Source organism: Euwallacea fornicatus, chromosome 8 (genome assembly GCF_040115645.1).
Source record: "Euwallacea fornicatus isolate EFF26 chromosome 8, ASM4011564v1, whole genome shotgun sequence".
NCBI lineage: Eukaryota > Metazoa > Arthropoda > Insecta > Coleoptera > Curculionidae > Euwallacea > Euwallacea fornicatus.
Window position 1 is genome coordinate 3,192,695 of NC_089548.1, and position 21,769 is coordinate 3,214,463.

A 21,769-nucleotide genomic window follows, 5' to 3' on the forward strand; every position below is an offset into this window, starting at 1 on the left:
TTTAGAGAGTGAACACAGGGAGCACAAAACTTTTAGTTTTGTAATAATGAACTGTAGTTAATGAAATTGCCGCAAAGCCATTTTGCTCACAACTACGTTAGTTACGCAATTCGTTGTTGAATTCAATGGGAAAAACAGGAGAATGGAGTTTTATTATAGATCTGTTGCAACTGTAACAATGTCGTCCTCTCATTATTTTCTGAACTCCGATGGAATTAACCGGTAGGTTCTAGACGATGTGGACTATCTGCATATGTGTTTAAGAACGAAATTAGAGATGATGCGCCAAAGTTGTGAGCGTTACGGACGCCATTTTGCTGCAAATTTTGATTCGTTTTTTTTTTAAGAAATTACGGACTTTTTTTCTTAAAAACCAGTTTTAATTTATTGTAATAATATGGTTACTGTTTATAATTCTCTTTCCCTCGAAAAAATGTTCTAATTATGGTTATTCTTAGGAAAAACGAGAATTTACTGAAGTGATTTTATTGCTTTTTATTGAGGTTGAATTAATGATTACTTTAAGTAGAGGAATTTCCAAAATGGTGCTTGCAGCCTTGTGAAATAAACGTCGCTCTGTAATAAGAGGTATAACAGGGCGTTTTATGTAAACCATGTAAAGGTCTCTAATGCATGTTTTACTGCAAATGTTACATGCGAATAAATTCATTTTATTTATCTCACGTGTTTTTCTAGAAGGTGTTCATGGTACCATCAAATGATCCAATAAGTAACTACAAAATACATATGCTTCTATATTTAAATTGTAATTACCACTAATCACTTATTTGCTTATTACCGTAACGGAGGTACAGCACCGCATAGTGGTCAGGTTGTACAATCCCCTACCCGTTGCCTTACAATGGTACCCGTCTCAAGCGAAATTGACTTCTATTGTTATCTACCATAAGCACCGGGCATACAGGTCCTGACTCACCCAGGTAAAATTCTATAACATGGTTACGTCGCAATCACTGAAGATACCTATCAAATAGCGTCACACCTGTTGTATTAAGCACCATAAAATGTGATTTTTCAAGTTAAAGGTTTAACATGGGAAAAGTTATTCTGTTGTTTGTGAGTATTGTTTTGTGGGAGTGTTTCTTCGGAGTGCATGGGGGCATTACTCTAGATGGGTCCAAATGCGGACAAAGGGTGTGTAAACTCAACCAATACTGCTCAGACCTCGATAGGACTTGTCAGGAATGTGCTAATGTGTGTAATAAGTCACTAGTTCATAGCTACGAAAAGAGTATTTGCGAGTCGCAGTGTCAAGGTAGGTGATGGTAGTATATTTGATAAAACTAAGAGAGCTTGTGAGTGTGTTGCATTCTGAAACAATGGACAGAAAAGTGATTATAGAAAAGTTAATTACGAATAACATCAATTTTGATAGCTGCTACCACCGAGTAAAAGATGTCTAAAAAAATGATAGTGAACAAAAAAAAATTCATGTATACAGGTCGATCTAGTGGTATTGCGACATTGCTATATATGCAATTTGAGATAGGATATTTTTAATATTGACACGAAATAATAGTGGTCGTGGCATAGACCAAATACCTATAAATGAAAAAATACTTCAAAAAATATGATAAAACTAATGGTACCTGAGCTAAAATTTGAATTGGCGTAGATGCAATTCCCAGTGGTTAGGTGAAACTAGTGTTATCTTGAAGATCGCATTAATCAGGCTCTTGCTGAAGAAAGAATACCGACTTCCCGGGCTTTCCAAATTCCTTTAAGTAGCTATGAACACAAAATTAAATATTAAATCACTCTAAAATAATGAGCAATAATTGGTATGGCCAGGGTTAATTCAAACCACTATATGTATTTAAAAATATCTGTAAATTAATGGAGCGCGTTTAAAGTGGGGAAGTCGCGCTTGGTATAATGGCGGGAATTATCTTATATTATATAATTATTATTGAAAAAATATGGAAATCAATATGTATTCTTTACATTAACATATCTATCTAATCACAAATAAATTGTGATTGTGTTTAAGAGTGGAAAAGCTGGGAAGTCTGAAATGTTCTGTAATATTTAACATAGTTTCTATTTATAGTATTTATTAATGACTTATCACTGTTAATAAATTCATGGAATAATGTGAGATTAAGTACGCAAAAGGAGGGTAAAAAATTTAATATTCGATTGCGATTTCAGAACAGTGCTTCCCAACGTAAATCGAGTTTTAGAAGGATCATAAACTATGAATGGTCATATACGTAGCGGTCAATTGATCAGAATTTGCCCGGTTATTTGACCCGGGCAGTTGACTATGCCGAATATTTGAAGAAATAAAAAATGTTGGTTCAAGAGAGACCATCCATATAAATCTATATTAACGACCACCTTTACTTTACCCTTTATCCCCCGCATAAAATTTAGCTTACCACTGAAATCAGATAACTTCATTAAATTGTTTTTAGAATCATGTGATGACTAATTAGGTCAGATTAGTTCATAATAGCCAAACAATTCTTTTCTGTTGTTTGATCAGTGATCCACATTAATCCGATTTCAAATAAATTTATCACAAATGACGTCGCAGATATACCGGGTGTCCTATAAAGGTGTTTCGCCCCTATTAACTTTTTCGTTTGTGTGTGATTTTTCAGACCATGTATTGGGTGTGCATTAGATCTACTACTTTTCAGTTTTTTTTTAAATTGTAAATACGCGGTCAGCCGATTTTATGAAATTTTAGAAAAAATCCCTTCGGAATAAACATTAGAACCTCATAGTTTGTATGTTCGTAATTTCGTAGAAGTCTGATCTAACCCACTAAATGTGTAAGTTTTATTTTTTTTCTGGTCGATAAGTTAGCTTTTTCCCAGAATGAGCACTTGATCTTTATTCTAAATGGGTATACGTATTAAGAATTCGGAACGCATCGGTTTGCTAAAATTCGCAAATGAAGCCAAATTTAGTTTTTTCGTTCTTTCAATTCAAAGTTTCTGTAACTTTATTAGGGAGTCTCTTCCAAACTACCTATCGAATCCAGATTGGTTTAAATTGCGTTGGTGGGTTTCCAGTGTTTCTTTAACTCTCTCGGAACGTTTCTATGCACTGTAAAAATTCCTTGGGGCAGAATGAAAAGTAGCTATAAATATGTGTCCTAAAATTATTATACGATGGATTAGTGAAAATCTGGACGTAGCGGGTATCCCTAAATTGTCTATACAAAGCACTGCCACAGTTACCTGAAGTCAAACTATCATGGTTTATCCCAATTGTCTTAGTTAAGAATATAATGTTTTGAAATACGGGATATTAAAGTAAAATTGTTATATGTTTCTTTATTTAAGTATTCCTTTTGTAATGGCAGAAAATCAACAAAATCGTGTAAGGAAAGTATCAGTGGCGCCCCATAAACAAAAATTAAGCGAGAGTAAATCCTGTAGAGCCCAACTCACACTTTTTTTGGTATATCTATGTGCATAAATCGGACCATCTATACAATAATAACGTGATTAATTTGTGTAAAACACTTATGGTTGCGCGATATCTAGTTCTATAATTTTATTGTACATGTGCAATAAAGATGATTCGATAGGCTGATGATTTCGCTTATGCAAACATCGTAAATCCCTATTCATGCTAGCCATAATAAATAGGCGAGATTGTGCAAACGAGATTAGGAATAATCTAAAAGGTACCTATACCATAGATAGCAATTTACAATGCACTAGAATATTAATAATGTAAAATGTTAATTAGGTTTATTATAGAATGTAATATGATGAAGGTTTCCGCAAACCTCCACACCTCCACAAATGTTATGGAAATCTATGGATTTCATAATGTGCACTCTAACGAGAATTCGGCTCTCTAAATATTATGCATATCTTAACTAGAAGCCCTATCGGCCTAATTTCAATAGAAACCTTCTTCAGTTTCAAGAAAACCCTTCGGGCTAATATTAAGCCAATAACCTAGGCATCTAATAATAAACTGATAATATTTAGGGCACCTCGATAACGAAAAAATACGTCAACATTTCGATCTTCCATTGTTCTATTTCAACCATTACAATATTTAAAGACATGCAGAAAAATTCTTTTCCATTTTTCCCTTTCTCCATATTTAATGCCTCCTCCAGAGATTGTGTCAGCGTACAGAGATACGTCCTCTATAATTTAATTATAGTTTTTCATAAAGTCCAAAATATTCTGACTCATAATGTAATTATGAATTTTATATATTGAATGACTTGAATTTTCCTCTGACTGAGCAGATGGACAGTTTCTTAAAATTTTTCTGTTTGGAAAATGTGATTCGCATAAAATAATATCTGAGTTCTACCTAATTTGAAGGATTCACTATAAAAAAAAAATAAATAAACGGTTCTTGATGCCAAAACCTGTAGGAATAAATTTCATTTTTATGACGCTTAAAAGTTTTAAAACGGGGTTTCTTGTCCAAATTAGAATAATGGGTCGACTTAATCCATCCAAAAAGAGCCGAATTCCCATGAAGTCTCAAGCGAATACGTACAACTTTTTAGCTTTTGTTTGTATACTCATGGAGACAAGAAAAAAATACAAATTATAATACAGTGATTCAATATCTTTGATATAAATGAATATTTGGTTTTCAGATTACCTACACGAGCTTCGATATGTAAGAAAAGACGCCGATGATGATGATTCGGACTTAAGATGTACGTATCAATAATTTAACAATGTTTCATAGTCTTTTTCATCGTGAAGTACGAGTTTCGTCCAATCGAATAGAATATTTTTTGTTATTTCATTTTTAGCGTTCACGCTGAAGTGGGTAAAATAAGCATGTGAATGTAGAGCAATAAAATAACAAAATTGAAGTTTGCAAAGAAATCTTCATTGCGGCCATTCAATTGGCCGCAATTTATTATTGCAGATACATAGAGAATGAAATTTTTATCTGTTTCCATCTACTTGATAATTGAAGAAACTAATCAAAAAATGGAATTTGGTTTGTACAGGGTGTCCCAGTTGTAAAGGTAGTAAATTCAACCACGTATTTTACATTGAAAAATAAGTGTAGTTTGTCATATAAATTATATACCAAAAATGCTTCGTTACGAAAGTACAGGGTGTTGAAGTTTTATTAAAAAATTACAAATTCCTGAATATGTCCGAAACCGTTTGAGATATTTTAATGAAATTTCAAGCAAGGTCAATAACAAGACGCATTTCACGATAAAAATATTGTTTTTAGTTCTACCAGTAACGTGCATACGGGCGAGCCGTTTAATATTTTTAAAGAAAAAATGGTACGGCACTGGTTTTTCTTAAGTTATAAATTATTTCTGAATTTCTTGTTCAATAAAAGAGAAAAAGTCTTTGGACTTTTCTTTGTACGATGTTTTCAAAACAAGAAAATAAAGGCCATTTCAATGTTTTAATCTGAGAAAAACTAAGGACATTCTCACAAAGGTCGTTCAAAGTGGCCACCATTTTGTACCTTACTTTGTGCCTTACTTAATACTACCTTACATCCGCGAGATGAACTAGTGCAATGGTCACGGCAGCATTTTCAGTTTGCTTCATTAATTCTTCTCGAGAATTTACGAGAGTTTCGTAAACTGCGGTTTTCATGCAACCCCAAACGAAGAAATCTAGAGATGTCATATTAACTGTGAAAATCTACAAAATTTCATTAAAATTTCTCAAGCGATTTTCAACATATTCAAGAATTTGTGATTTTTAATAAAACTCTAACACCCTGTACTTTCGTAACGAAGCGTTTTTGGTATATAATTTACATGACTTATTTTTCAATGTAAAATACGTGGTGGAATTTACTACCTTTACAACTGGGACACTCTGTATATTTGTTTTGTAACTTTTGCTTGAAACTTAGTTAAACGAGAAAATACTGAATTTCATCGGGGCTCAAAGGGAGAATCACGGCTAGCGGTTCATAAGTGCAGAAGTATCTAGGTCTAGAACTGCTGCTTTCCTCTTTTATTCAGTCGAATTGAAGTGGGATGACAGAACTATTAATAAGATATCAAAGTACGTAGCTATGAACAGAGAGAAACAACAGCGAATTTTGTGTTTTGATGTCATGTTTCTAAAAGCCAGACAAGGTTCAAAATATGAATTTTAATCGTCAATAAAACGTTTATTAAAAATAACATTATTTAACGACCGATTAAAGTTTATTTAATGTGGTAAATTATGATACATTCATGCTCATAGCACGCTTTTACTTCTTTTAACATGTTAAAGGTGTTATGTTTACGTTTCACCGTATCTCTATGGACCTGATTTTGTGGTAGATGTAGTCATTTCACAAATATTAGCTCTCTCTGAAAATATCGCATGTGAATACCGACAATCATAAAGTTCATACACTTCGTGACAACTGAATTAAAAATAATTCCTCGTCGAGAGTTTCCTCCTTTTCAAACAACCTGTACTTCACAAACTTTCTAATTTACGGTTCAACAAATATTCGTTCTTTCAATTTCGCATCGCTGGCTTTGAGTATTGGAAGTTTCTTTCCATTACAAACAAACACTTCTTCATCTCTATGCTCAGCCAAAACAAAATGCAAGCTAGTTATAAAACTAACATCGTACTGTAGTATGTTTACGGAGTGTGCTTTTGAATATTACACGATGAGCGATGAAATATGTTCATGTTCAGATGGTGGATGACATACTCCTAAATTAGTACCTACTTCCGACTAACTTCAGTGATCGACGAAAACTTGAAACCGCTCACAAGGGTCTACCGAACTGTCTAATTTGTCTGGAACAAAAGGGAAAGTTTGGAAGGCATTGTTTGAATGACAATGTTTCAATCACGAATCAGATATACAGGGTGTCCCAAACTCGAGTCTCGATGTCGGGATATGGGAAATCGTTAGAAATAGGGATTTTTTGCGACTCCTGGCCATTTTCAAACGGTCGTATTGAAAGAAGATTGATGAGAGTTTTGGACGCCGCTACGTCATATCTATGAAAAATGATTTTCCCGCATCGTGAAGCGTTCGGGTTTATTTCCGAACATTGTCCGGCTTTAATCATTCCCAAAATCATGTCCACGTTGAGAGGTGAACTTTGGATCTTGCATGTACCGACTTGCTAATTTAGGAGCTGTGACTGCGGAAAGAATCTCGAGATATTAAATCAGATCAGCAAGTTCAAGATTATTTTCCAAATTTCTGGAACAAGATTAGACAGTAGAGAACTCTGTAACCAAAATAATGACTTAAATCTTTCGTGTTATTAATATTTAATTGAATTTTGACATTACTACTCTTTCAACTTTCAGCTATCGTAGCACGGCTTTCCCGCACTGTAACCATTACACTGACCTTAATCGTTCTTCTAATGGTGGTACTCGCGTGCGCCCTTATCTTCCAACTCTACAGATGTAAGGTAAAAAAAAACGTCACTTGGAACGTCATTAAAGGCAAAATTTTCAAAAAAGTGAGCTGCCTGATTTACTTAAAAAGAGGCAACATTTCAAATTATCTGTTTTCTAGAATGACTCGTCCAGAGACCCAACTCAAAACCAGAACGGCAATAACAGGAGAGATTTGAAACTTGAAATGCCATCGACAACGATCAATTCTGATCATAGTCCCGTTACGGTTTCTACTTCAATTGACCGCCGTCCAGCTGAAGATAGTGCCTTGGATTATGCTTATGATAATCCTGCTATGAACAAAACACCTAATCGCTACTAGTCTGAAAAAATGTTGTGATAGGAGTGAAGGAAGAATACCAGTAGTCCCCCCCGTGAAATGACTGTTCGCGTCTTTTTCAAACCCATCTTTAATATCTTTAAAAAAAATTCATTAAGGCACATTACACAAAAGAGATAATTTGAAGTTTTGGTGTAGCATTCAACTTTGGGAAATCTTAATGTAATATGCGAAAAGTTGCCTTAAACGTCGGGGACAGAACAGTTTTACTGTTGTTCAGAGGATAAGTTGGAAACTTTTTATCTTTGTGTATGCAAACCGAAAGTTTCGGGCATTATTCTCGTAAAGTATCACAAAATCCCCTTCAAATATTATACGTTCTAAAAAGTAATTTGATTATTGAGCAATAAAGAGGGAGATTAATATGTGGCTAGACCTTAGTAAATAGGGAAGTGCATTTTGTAGGTATATTGATTGGGCATGAGCTTAATGTCCGTGATATTACAGCGGAAAAGTTGTTACTTCTCGTATATCCTTAAGCATTCTTGTAATTTTCGAAGCAAATAAGTTCCCTGCTGTAATTATTTTATTTTTAGAAGCGGTTTATGATTTTTGGCGGCAAATGGGCCTGTCAACCTCAATCAGCAAAAACAAAAAAAAAACTTTTACAAATACCTACTCTAAATAATATGTAAAAATAGCTATTTACCTAGCCAGGTAGGAAATGCATAGCTTTGTGTAACGAGTGGGCTTCCGCGGGAGGAGCGAACGCGGCACGAGTTAATCCAAATATGAATCTCTAATGAGTTTTACACATGGTCTCTTTTAAATTTGTTGAACTTGTTAACAGGGTTAAATGAAGGTACTTGGTTTCAATATGCAAGTAATTACGAAATGAAATCCGCCAAGTCCGTCAGTTCGGTTGCTAAAAATAATAAAAAATTGTATACTATAAAACGTAACAGAACAAAATATAATAATAAAAATAAAACTGTTGTGAAGTAATTAGGGCCTGCGATCTCGATCGGGAGTAATCTGCGATGTTTTTCAAACAATTATAGAAAAACATTTTCTATAGCATTATTTTATTGCTAGATGGTGGAATATTCAATCTGAATCATAGAACAAATTTGGTCCCAGTAAGAGTGCGCCATCTTAAAAGGGAAACGGTTGAAATATGGGTCTAAAAAGATCAATTCTGAAAATGTGTGAGTTTTCTCCTAAAAATGGAAAACAGGCCTGTTTGCCCAAATATATTATAAACACCTCGAATGACGTTTTAAAGTAATGGAGAAAGCACGCGCTTTATTCTCAATATTTTTTAAAAGTACCTTAATTCACAAGGGTAAATGTGCAATGAAATAATGTAAATTGTGCAACTTACATCACTACATTACATCACTCAAATAAGGATATTATTATTTCAAACACTAAGTTAAATATTACTATAAGTACATACATTTTTATGATACGGAATACCGAAATAATACTAAGATACGCCAGAAGCTGGTTGCTTGAAGGTGTTCCTAATGGTAAATTGAAAAGAAAAACACGTGAGTTTCACAGAAATTCTGATTGGTTATTTTTTTTTACAGCATTAAATATGGAAAGTGATTGGCGTGTACGCACTGTATTTTCCACAAGCATGCCAGGGTGCAAAGTACATATAAACACACCTGCATGTTGGTGTGAAAAGTACGTGTACGATTTTCAGGTGTGATAAGTAATATGTTTTTATTTTCAAGGCAGATTTCGTTACAGATTGCTACTTTTCTACTAGAAATTCAATTTTTGCAATTGCCTTGAGCGGTCAAAAAGCACCAAAAAATTTGTAATTAATTTCAAAAATTACACTTGAATTCCGAGCTCATAACTAAACTAAGCAATATATTATGTGTTATATTATACTCACTTATAATTATAGTAGTACACAGAGTGATAGCCGAAACTCATTTTTTTAGCGAATAGAAAATTTACAAATTCACATCACATAATTATTTACAGGGCGTTATTGCATAACGCGCGTTCGATATTTCACAGGGTGATTTTTCAAGTAGTTCTAAGATAGAAAGTTCTCATAAATATGTGTTCTAGCTTGTTTAGTTTTCCAGATACGGGGTGTCAAAGTTGAAAAAATAGATCGCACATTTTTTTATACTATCCGATATTTTCCGGCTAATTTTGCGAAATTTCGTCTCCGGAGGTTTTCGAGATGAAAATTTCAAATTTACCAATCATTCACTTGTATCCTCTAGAGGGCGACACAAGTTACCATTAATACATTTTTAAATAGAAGCAATTTTTTTGTGTCACATTGTTTGAAACATGTTTATAAGAAGTCCCTATCTTAAAACTGCTTGAGAAATCACCCCGCGAGTTATCGGGCACTTATCCAATAACATCCTGTATAGTAAAAATCCCGATGGTGACGTTAACTTTCGATTTTGAATTATTATGGTGCTATGAGCATTAATTTTACTCGATGTTATTAAACTCGAATAAAAATGTTTTGAATTAGTGCAAGAGTGTACTAATTCGCCATGTTTTAAAACACTTTCTTCTAGTGTATTTAAATTGTATTGGCCTTAAAACATAGTTTTCTGTATAAAGCTACACACATAGTATTCTTCCTGGCTGTTAAAAAGCCGTCCATACGACTACATTCCATTTTAAGGTACTTACTAAGTGAAGTTGAATGTTGTTATTAGTTAGCTTTAATTATATAAATTAGATAACTATTTGTATTTACGTTATATTCGTGTACCTACTTAAATAAATGTTCTCTGTTGTTAAATTGTAGTTTTATTTTTGATGAAACTCTATTTGAATTGGTCAAGTCCACGATTTAAACCGAAGGAGTGAACCTAGTAGAGGAGCGGGTACATCCAGGCTGTATTTGTTGATTAATGGTGAGATTAATGTTAGAAGGAACTGGCAGAGTAAGAATTTCATTATTGCTACCTCAGCTAATTTTGACCTAATAAGCGTCCTGTCTAATATCTACGAGTAACAAATTCTTCAAAGGTGTCACAAATACGTTAAACTTGGTTCACATAATTTCTCTTCGAACATAATTTATACATGGAAAATGATCGATAATTTATGATTAATATGCATCCGTGTAAGCTGGGTCAGAAGCGCATGAGTTCACGTAGTGCATGAGCTCACGTATTACACGAGTGCTAAAGTGTCGTAACGTACGAGTTGTCCTTCATACATATTCTTAATCGCATTTCCTCAAAATTTTACTGCAGTTTTTGGTGAGTTTTAAACATTATTCCGCTCTCATTTTACAGATACCGCGAGTATAGTCGTTATCATTCAAAATTTAAAAGTCGGAAATTTGGAGCCAATTAAAGTTGCTGACTCTCCATAATATTGTGGATATTCATTAGTTCCACCAAAAAATAAAATGAAAGTTTTATCAATAGAAAACGCTATGAAGCTTCCAGCATCTTCAGCCTTTAAATTTCTTCTCTTATATTAAAAAAAAATGAGTACGGTTTTAAACAAAAAAACTCTATTTATCTTTAGTAATGCTGCTAAACCAGTTACTTCATGTGTATACCTAAATATGAATTGTGGCCAATTGAGCTCAAAAGTGCCCGAGTTGTAGAATTTCGTTGTGATTGTTATAAGAAGTTATTTTCACATTTGCTATGCAGGTGGTGCATTGAAAATGGTTTCTCTGCTCCATGTAATGAGTCGAAAAACGTTCATATTTTTGTTTAAACAGTAATAGAGATGCAGATGTGAGCTCCAAGCAAAGGAACATTGCGAAATTAAATCGCTACCCAAAAGTGCTTACTCGAATTCGAAATCGAAAATATTCGTGTTGAGGCATTATTTTTTTCAAAAACCATTACTCATATACATATGAGGAAACAAGTATCTCTCCGACGTCTCACAAAAAATTATTCGTGGTATGTGGGAGTTCGTGTGGTTTTAAATTTTTAATTTGGCAGTGAAGAGGTCGCTTTTGAGAAAAGAGAATTTACGCATGTTCTCGAAAAATCTCAAAAAAAGTTCGAAAGAATAATTTCTTAGAAAAATGCATTATTCGTCATATTTTGAGACATTTGTTGTATTGTTGCACGCTAATTTCAGAATGCTCGTTATACAGGGTGAGTCGGGAGGATCGTGCCAAACTTCGGGAGCGTGTTGTACATGAAAAATAAATGTAAAAAAACTCAAATGTTGTTATCCGATTTTCGTTTGTTTACAAGTTATAGCGTAAATAAAATTAAAACATAAAATTTAAAAAAAATTATAAATTTCATAAGAAATTCCATAAATTAACGTTTGGATATCATAGTAAATGTTCAAAAATATTGCCATTAACTTCTACACATTTTCGGCTTCGTCTATGAAGAGCATTCGTTGCGCTCCTGATTGTTTCATGTCTTTCTTTAATAGCAGCTGCAGCATTTCTAATGCGTCGAATTAGTGCATCTTGAGTGTCCACCTTTACTCTGTACACTTCGGTTTTAAACCAACCCCGCAAACAACAGTCTAGTGGTGTGAGGTCTGGAGACCTTGGAGGCCAACTAATAGGGCCACCACGACCAATCCAACGTCCAGGAAACGTTTCGTCTAAATGTTGCTTAACCTTTATGTTTTAATATTATTTACGCTATAACTTGTAAACAAACGAAAATCGGACAACAACATTTGAGTTTCTTTACATTTATTTTTCATGTACAACACGCTCCTGAAGTTTGGCACGATCCTCCCGACTCACCCTGTATATTTTCATTCATTCAGAATGAGGGAATGAAAAATACGTACAAATTGAGGAAGAAACATCCTTAAAATTAAACAAATCTAATGTTATGTGTTTATGTACGTCCTTGTAGATTCAAAATCGATCGTGGCTAATAAATAATTTGCTGCAATCCTCGTTTCCTTTCAATTCAAATAAACTCATTATTCTAAATAGTTCACAGTTTACTAACGATCATAATGGAAATTTCTGTGGATTTTATGCATTTACAAATTGCTTGATAGTAACGCTTCATTGTAAGATCCTTGTTTCCGTGCTATTTTGGCCTTTCACAACCAGTTCTATTTTCCGACAACAAACCCCACAAAATTTTCCAATAACTAATGAAAATTCTAACATAAAGCGGGGCATTTTACGAATTTCGCTCGTAAAATTTAATATTTCTCGTAAATATCGCGTTTAAATCCTGATTCAATTTTACATTTGTGTACGATTGTTGAAACCTGGAAATGAAAGACTCGTAGGTACATTTAGTTACCGACTTTTGTTTTGAATTTGAATGAGCCAGATTGATTAAAAAGCTCAATTTAAACTGTGCGAATAGCAGTCGAATTTGTTGAAAGCTTTTTAGCTTTGCCACTAATTTAACAAAGAGAACTTGTTTTAGCAGCCATGAAGCTAATTGCACAACATCCTTTCTCCTTTAGGGTGAGAAGCGTTGGTGAACGTTAGTTTTAGATGACAAACGAGGCATTAAATATAATAAACTGGACAATATTTCTTCAAAGCAAAGCGGCGGTCCTGGCGATTTTGTTGTCAGGCCCTTTAAAAGCAATAATAATAGAAGAACGAATTGAATTAGTAATGGCAATCTATTGCACATTATTTGGAACGTTAAGTTTCCATTAGGATCTATTGATGGAAAATTTTCAAATAGAGCATTGAAACTAGAAATAAAACTGAATTGAGAGGTTTTCTAGACTGACTTTGTATTAGGGATTATTATCGGTATTGTGTTGTAGCTGTATTGGGAATAAGCTTTCATCGTGAAATTTATTTTTGAGCTCACAGTATTATCCAAGTATAGATGGAGAGGATTTTTTTGAAGACTCGACACAAAAACGATCGCTTTCTGAGAATGACCAGTTTGTTCCCGATAAAGAAATCCCTCCTACAATTAGGAAACATTGTTTTTCTAGCAGCCGCAAGAAAAAAAAACCTTTTCGAAAGATTAATGGCCCTTTTAACGGCTTTTATGCTGAAGCTCCACGAACAATCGCGACTAATAAAACGAATTAAATTTGGTAAAACATTTAGTAGGTACCTACCTAAATGCGTTATAATTGAATTAGAAGAGGGCGACCTACATTGTTACAAATGGGCGATTCATAAATCAAACACTTGGGTCACGTTCAATTTTTATTTTATTATTTTTTTTAAGTTTCCCTCCTCTATCACCTCATTTATCGGCTTCGCAAGAACAATTTAAAATTTCACAGAAAACGATGTTGACGATATCTTTATCTTGTGCTAATCGTGCGAAAAAGCTCCAATTATAAAATTAACATCACTCTGAATACAACTTTCATATTTCGACTAACACACTGTTTGAACGTAAACTGGACGCTGCAAAGTGGACAGAGTAATCTGGACTTGATTAATAATTTTGTGTATTTAAACCCAAGCTCGACACATTATGTAAACGCTTTTAAAGCCGAGGTTTTCGCTAGAGCAACACTCGGTTCGTTGGCTATTCAAATGTCCAACGTGTCACCGTGAGCCATTCAGGCTTAAATGATTGTACACCTCAGCAATGTTTTCGGATGAGCGGATTTTAAATAGAAAAAAAGAGGAATGATTATAAGGGAATTGAAATGGCAGGGTTGAGGGCGGAAACGTGCATGTCTCTTAAAGAATTAAAAAAAAAATTGCACTTGAAAATCTATACCGGTTTGTTGGTGAGCACAGTCAGTAGTGTACCATTTATCTCATTAAAAACATCCTGTTGAACGGCTCTACAGACGCCACTGGTAGGAGTGGAAATATTCTGCCTACTCCGGAACACGTACACTTGCCCCGCCCTAGCGTGTTCCACGCAATATCATATTTTTATCTAAAACTGTTTTTCAAACATTTAAAAGATACAAGAAAGGAAATTAAACAATCTGTATCTCGCAAACGAAGCGATTTCGGATGTAACTTTGTCCTAAATATCTGTTTTTGTGAGGTCTGCATCTCTTGAAAATTTTTAGGTGCGTTTACGAAAACCCTGTATATCTCATTTGTACTTTTTTGTTGAATTTTTTGGCCTGATTCCTTAAGTAAAAATGTTATGAAAAATATTCAAGATACCCCTTTTTCACTGAAAAATGAAACATTCTGAAAATCATTATTTTTTTAACCAGTGACGTGTCACATTTTACGTTTAAAATGTTCAAAATCTCTACGATGGGGACGCCTCTGGTGAAATTTGAAACATTGTTTTCCGCTTAAGGGATACATCCTCATACGTATTTCACGCTCCGCAATTTTCATGAAAATATTTAATGCTGGAACGAACTCATGTTTGTCAAAAACTTTTCTTCACATTTCGATTATAGAAACCCACAGTCAGCAGTCGGCACACTTATTCCGAAACACCCTGTACACACTGTTTTGCCGATATGGTTTTTATCTTTAATGGTTATATTTCATGGCAGTATACATTACAAAGGAAGGGTGAAAGCGGCAATTCCTGAGGGAACCCTCGTTCAGGAGAAAAAGGGAATGAAAGAGTATTGTCAATTCGTAGTTTTAGTTGTGTTTTTTTTTTCAATTGGCTTTTTGATAATATGAATTATATATTTTGGCTCTCGAAGTCCGTATAATTCGAGTATTACGCCACTGCACTAAATGCTCTTAAATGCCTCGTTAATAGTGATGAGAATGTATACTTTCTGATCTTCTACCGCGTAAATGTGTTTCTTTCGTGTGTTTTTCGACAAAACAATGAGTGGGTGCATAATTGAAATTTTTCCGATCGGTTCCTGAAGTCTGGTTTTCATAATGCGTTCAAAACCTTTACTTAGTACCAGGAGCTATGCAATAAGCCCCTAGTTTTGTATGTGTGCATTATCCAGTTCCCTATTTGGGACAGTTACCGTTATTCCTTTTTTCCATGTTGCTGGAATTGTGTTGTTCATAATACAGTTGCTCAATTCGGTCCACCTATTTGCCCGCTTCTGGTTTTCATTGTTGTTCCTTACTCTAGCGAGACTAATGCCAAGTTCACTACTCATAGAGTTTAGAAACTTGCGGATGTGTTTATCCCAGAGAATTTGAGCTTTTATCAAGAAATAGTCGACGGGGTCAGAGTGTTTGTTCTTGGTTTTGACCCATCTGTATATGTTGTCTTTCACCCTTGCCTCAAGTCCGTTCTCCTACATGGCCGTTAAAAGGGAATTTTTAAACGTTGCAATATAGACGTTTATAAATTGACCTCAGAAATTACCTTTTCCTTTCTAAAGGAGCTGGTGTCCACCCCCTACGTTCGCGTACAAGATTTACAAAATTGGCTTTTAAAAGAGTAAAAGCCATGCAGGAAAATGGACTTAAGGCAGGGCTGAAAAACGACATCTACAGAGGGGTCCAACTCAAGAAAAAAAAAAAGTTTTTCTTGAGAAACGCTCACATTCACTGGAACAAACATACCCACAAGTCCCCTAAACTCTATGAGCAGTGAACTTCGTACGAGTCTAGCTAAATTAAGGAGCAACAATGAATATAATGCAGTTATTCAGCTTGTTTAGTAGGTGTTCGTGGGTTTATAGAGTTAATCTTGTTAGAATTAATTTTTATATTTCGTCTTTTCTCAGCAGTGCATCTTTGGTGTCTATTATTAGCTTATACGATGTTATATACTTTATATTTAGTTGCAAAATATGTGGATATATGGATAAATTGTATCGAGTCAGTTCCTCACCGCTAGGCAACAATGCCAAGGACATCCACCCGATTCTACCATTAGTTTGTACTGAGAATTTGAGTTAAATATCTCAAAAACCTTGGGAACCATAAAAGACGAATTTAAAAAAATATGAAACTTCGATACCCTATATGTCCTTAACAAAGCCGTTGTCGAATATAGTTTATACAGCAAACTAGTGTTGTTTCCATGCGTTGAAGACGTGGTTAAAATCGCGTTAGAATAAAAATGCGGACATCTTGCATTATATACCATGTTATATACAAATGTTATACGTATGTGCGGCCTAATGAGTCAAAACAATTATGGCACCACTCGTCCGCTGGATTTCAGTAATGCTAATGAAATTTAGGGTTTGTTGAAGCGGAAGTGGGAACTATTAAACGAGATAACGCGCAACTAAAATTTCCACCATGGAAGAAAAACAACGTTGCAATTTGTCTGACAAATGATCCAGATTCCGCCAGTCTAATCCCTCGACCGATGCCACTTTCGGGCATTTGGCCGTTAATGATCGCATGCCGCGGTTAAGTTCTTGATTTTGCAGTCAACAGCAGCAACAGCAGCAGCAGCAGCAGCAGCAGCGGCAGCGGCAGCGGCAGCAGCAGCAGGAGGGTCGGTCGCATTTATGAAAACATGAATGCGACTGTAGGAAGCGCTGGCGCGAGCTTTCGAATGAGCTTTTCCGTGCCATGCGATACACCGCATCCGCATTACAACTGCTGTCGTTAACCGCGGAATATCTGCCCTCCGACCCTCCTCTTCTTCGCCGCTCCTGCGGCTGGATTTTGCGTAAGCTTCAAACTTTCCAGAACTCATGTGAACCGTGTTTTAGCCGGCAGTGTTGCTCGTAATGAACTGAATAAACATGTGGAATTCCAGATTTTGGACGATCCTAGGTTTGCTGCTTATTGGTAAGTCCTTGGAGATGTTTTTCGTTTAAGTAACTTGAGGACTACCTGAAAATTTGATACGGCAAACAGTGGCGTGATTAGAGAAAATAATTAAGAAAAAGTAACCAGTAGCACATCAAAATATTTTTTCAATAACTCGAAAATTTATTTTAACGTATGTAAGTTGTGCATCGTTGAAGCGGATTGTTTATTATTTTTTTCATGTGGTTTGGACTACATACAAGCAGGGGTAGTCGCTGCAGTGAAATTGCACACTATTATCAATTCTAACGAACTAAGAAAAACATTAGTCCTTTACTGAGTTTTCGGATGAACAATTTTGTCACTGTTTCGGTGACAAATTTGCGACCATCTTCAGAATCTGGGAAGAAATTGAATATTCAAATAAACATTTACAGAACTAGTGGAATAGGAGTATGTAAAATATGTGTAACATTTTGAAAATTGCTTTTCCCAATCGCTGAAAACTGCCAATTTTTTCGGCAACTACTAGCCAATTTTCTCAAATTTTGATCTCCCGTTTTTCGTCTCTCCCTCTTTTCTCCATAGCCATTGGCAAAAATAACTAGGAATGAATACAATTTTCCTATAAGAAGTGCCTCTGCTTTATAAGTACCCATATGGTTCTGCAAATACAGACCTAGTAGTAGTTCTATTTAATATTAATGACAGATATGGAGTGATGTCTCACATTCTTTTTCAAATACTCGAAAAATTATAAAGCACAGAAAACCATGCAAGAGACAGAAAAAGTTTTTAAATTTAACAAGGAATTCAAGTTGGACAATAGAAACTGTGCTAGAGAAAAGTTTGGTGTACTGAATCTGGACCCTGAAAGAGCTGATTGTTAAGAACAATATGTGAATCGTAGTCATATAGATTATGAGGAATATGTATATACGTAGAAAATTTCAACTTGGGACTTAAAAAGATGAAAGGTAAAGTTTTTACGCTTTTCTTAACATGCGCTAAGTTTTCCTTAAACACTTGTTTTCTTTTCACCTCACCTAACCTTTTAAGTTTACTTAGCTAAAGCGAACAAAATTCGCTATAGGTACTTTACACCGCTACAAATCAACATTTAATATTTGCAAGATGACGAATATTAAAATTTTACATTTTTTTTTATGAAACAGCTAAATTCTTACTTTTAGACTTTCCTCAAGACATTCTTTCTTCAGCGGGTGCCTATTTAATCACTTAAATTGAACCTCTTAATCACGACAGGAATTACAAAACTTTACCTTAAGTAATCACTTGTGCTTTACTTTCAAATATTGAAAAAGTCGAAAGTGTTACTTAATTAATTACCAACGATGGTAATTAGGAATTGACAGATTCTTGAGAAAGGTTTACAGCGCAGTTAGGTCACAGATAATAATTCATTGTAAAGTGTCTCGATTCAGTTAAAATTCGACTAACTTTAACTGTTTCATATCACTATTACGTCCATCCTATACGTTTTAGTTTTATAAAATTAGATTAATAAAATATTATTGTAGATAGAATACCAACGTGTTTAATTAAGTTCACCCACCAGCAATCGCTGAGGGTTTAACAGTGTCTATTCTAATTCTTGATTAAATTTGACTACACTTTGAAGTACCGGAAATAGACTCAGGCAAAAGTTTAATTTATCCTATAAATAGTAGATTCAGTGGGCGAACAGATAATACCGTTTTTCCCAGCATCTGATGAGCTTATGGAGGAATTGTGCAATTTGCTACAATATTCATGAATTTTAATTTATTTGATTTGAAAACAAATATTCTATAAATGCTGCTGTTTTGGGAAAACTAGGAATATTTGCATTTCCGTTATCTGCTTTGAAACTTTTTAGTGCGACAAACTTCTCTACAAAATAGAAAGTTTCGGCGAATTACCTTCTCAGTTATGTAAAACAGAATCATCACCACTCTTGTTTTAATACTGGGCGGAAAGAAAAAGTTAAGAGAACTGTAAAAAAACAGTTTTCTTCTATGAGCTTACATATACATATATATAATTGGGTTAAATTAATTGAAGCAATTTTACCCCCCCCCCCCCCCCCATAAAACCCTATTTCATTACTAGACAAACCCTCTAAAAATATCTAAACCTTAAGTGAAATATAATTCGAGAAGAACAGTTACAATTATCGATAATTAATGACAGTTGTATAAAATATTTATAATAAAATTAAACTTTTTTCTTAATTAAAACTCAGACAAGATTCGGAGATTTTTAATATCATTTACCAATAGCATTCGGCTTCATCACCGTTGGCGTCAGAAAATCAAACTTTAGCTAACTTTGTCGACAAGATAATATCCATAGAAACTTTGGGATGGAAATTATTTTCCAGGCTGACTTGTAATCTCATCTCCAGGCCCTTAGAAATATAAATTAGTACCTGTTTTCTGCAGTTGTTAAGTTATATTATATTTTGTACATCCAATCAGAACTCACGCAATATTTCGATAATTAAATCACTTTTTGTCTATATCGATATGCAGGATCGTTCAATTTCCTGATCCATTTCGACGTTCTACTAAAATCGTCGTCATTGGCACGGATATGTTGGTTTTCCACGGGCATCTCAATCGTTAATTTCTATAATCCAACAACTTACTTTAAGATTTGCACCGGTTTATGAAAAACTTCGATATCTATAGAACGTTTATAGAAAATCCAAAGAACAAAGTTTTAAATCTTGTTATCGTCTTCCTTACCATAGTGAGTGCCTTACGGCAACAGAATGAGAGCCAAGTTTAGGGTTGAACTAGTTCCCATAGAAGCCAAGAATCTCACTAAGATTTACGCCATAGGAAAATTAGCTGGTATTTAAAGTTCAGAGGACATTCATAATTTGTTGTTGTTTATCGAATTTGCTTCTTTAACCGATTTATAGAAAAATTAATTTAAAATAAGATCGTTCTGAAATAATGATTATGTATCAAACTACCCGTTCCTTTGCAGCTGACCTATATTATTAAATAAAGGATGAAAAAAATGGTGAGGATAACGGTAAAAGTAAGCAAACTTAGTGGCAAATATGCAGAAGTAATGAGTATATATGTGGAAACATTATAGATGTAATAGATAAAAGATAGTTGAGCAACCTAGCCACATATGTTTCTATTTATTGGCTTCATCAAGCATGTGTGCAGCACAACTAGATACTGCGCATGTTCTAATATATCCCGACACCTTGCTGCAGCCTGGAAAAGATGGGAGAAAAATAATAGAATCAAAAACGGGGGTGAACTCAGCCTATCGTGGAACCCTTCAAAGTTTTTTCAATTTCGGGGATAAGCTCAGGATATCCATGGCATAATCACCATGGACACCTGCTATGGTTTACCCAGCCGAGAGTGTCTAACAATGGAAAAGTTTATGTTAATTAACATACAAGTATGAAAAGATAGTACCAGGTACGTAAAAGAAATAAGTGTTCAGGTTTAAATGGGAGGAGGAGTAAAATTACGTGTCGCGGATTACCCAACACTCTTTGTGGTCATAGTTTAGCAAAAGGATGAGCAAAAGGAATTAGCAAAGCATACAATGGAAGTCTGCAAAGGGAATGGGCGTTCAAGTGGAAGTGGAAAGTGGAGTTAAAATATTTGTCGCTGGTTAATCAACATCTTTTTCCTTCGTAGCATAACAAAAGACATTACCGAAAGGACGTTGAAATAAGTATACGGAGTGTTTCATAAACATGCTGACAAACTTCCAGGGGATGTAGAGATCCTAAAACAAGTAATTAAGATGAATACAGCTAGGTCCAAAATCGCTTCGTTTCCAAGATACAGGGTGTGTAATTTTTCATAATTTTTTTTTATAATTTAAAAGCTGTTTGGGATACCGACATAAAATTGTTTTTCTTCATGTCCTCCACCTCTGCTGAAATAAAATAAATTTCTCCTAAATAATTCTAAAAAAACCTCACTGGGAAATTTATACCGATTTTTGTTGGTAACCACATGAATGAAAAATAGTTTTTTTTATCTCAAAAACGGCTACTCGAGCAACAAAACACAAAGAGGCTTTTTTTGTGAAGAACTAATGGAATATTATGAAAAAAATATTCGTATTAAAAAAAGGCAGTCACGTACCATTATTTTCATCCAAAACATCCCGTTGAATGGTCGCACGGACGTCACTGGTGCCAATGGAAATATTCTGCTTTTTCAAGAACGTGCACATTTATCTCGCCCGAGCGTGTCCCGAATTTTATGTCCGCATCGCAAACCGTTTTTGAAATATTTAAAAAAATGTAAAAGAAAATTTAAAATTTAACAACTGTGTATCTTGGAAACGAAGCGATTTCGGACCTAACTTTATTCATTCTAAATACTGGTTTTTACGAGCTCGACATCTTTTAAAAGTTTGTCGATATGTTTATGACACATCCTGTACACAGGACGTCCCAAATAAAGCGAGTTTCATGGGAATTATGAAAGCGAAAAGAGGTACAAAGTGGCTCAAATTAGAAAAAAGATGCGCCTTTTTTGGTGTCCGTCCAGAAAATATTCT

The 21,769-nt window shown here is 34.6% G+C and overlaps 2 protein-coding genes and 1 long non-coding RNA gene across 4 annotated transcripts in view; 2 read left to right on the forward strand and 1 right to left on the reverse strand.

Moving 5' to 3' along the window:
- Window positions 1–329: 329 nt before the first annotated feature.
- On the reverse strand, window positions 330–2,118 carry LOC136340499 (uncharacterized). 2 transcript variants are annotated; one of them, XR_010732317.1, is made up of 3 exons: window positions 1,611–2,118; window positions 800–949; window positions 330–734 (listed from the first exon to the last, which is right to left on the reverse strand). It is a non-coding gene; the product is annotated as an uncharacterized lncRNA (long non-coding RNA). The 2 variants fall into 2 exon arrangements; XR_010732318.1 differs by having other exon boundaries at window positions 800–984.
- Window positions 916–10,447, forward strand: LOC136340498 (uncharacterized). Its single transcript, XM_066284644.1, has 4 exons — window positions 916–1,276; window positions 4,610–4,672; window positions 7,278–7,435; window positions 7,492–10,447. The coding sequence occupies exons 1-4, from the start codon at window positions 1,054–1,056 to the stop codon at window positions 7,693–7,695; spliced, it is 648 nt and encodes a 215-aa protein (XP_066140741.1). The 5' UTR covers window positions 916–1,053; the 3' UTR covers window positions 7,696–10,447.
- Window positions 10,448–16,856: 6,409 nt separating this feature from the next.
- Gfrl (Glial cell line-derived neurotrophic family receptor-like) overlaps window positions 16,857–21,769 on the forward strand; it is a 97,667-nt gene continuing 92,754 nt past the window's right edge. Inside the window, exon 1 of the mRNA XM_066285077.1 lies at window positions 16,857–17,254. Within this exon, the coding sequence (XP_066141174.1) occupies window positions 17,209–17,254 (46 nt within the window). The 5' untranslated portion in view covers window positions 16,857–17,208. The remainder of the gene's footprint in view (window positions 17,255–21,769) is intronic.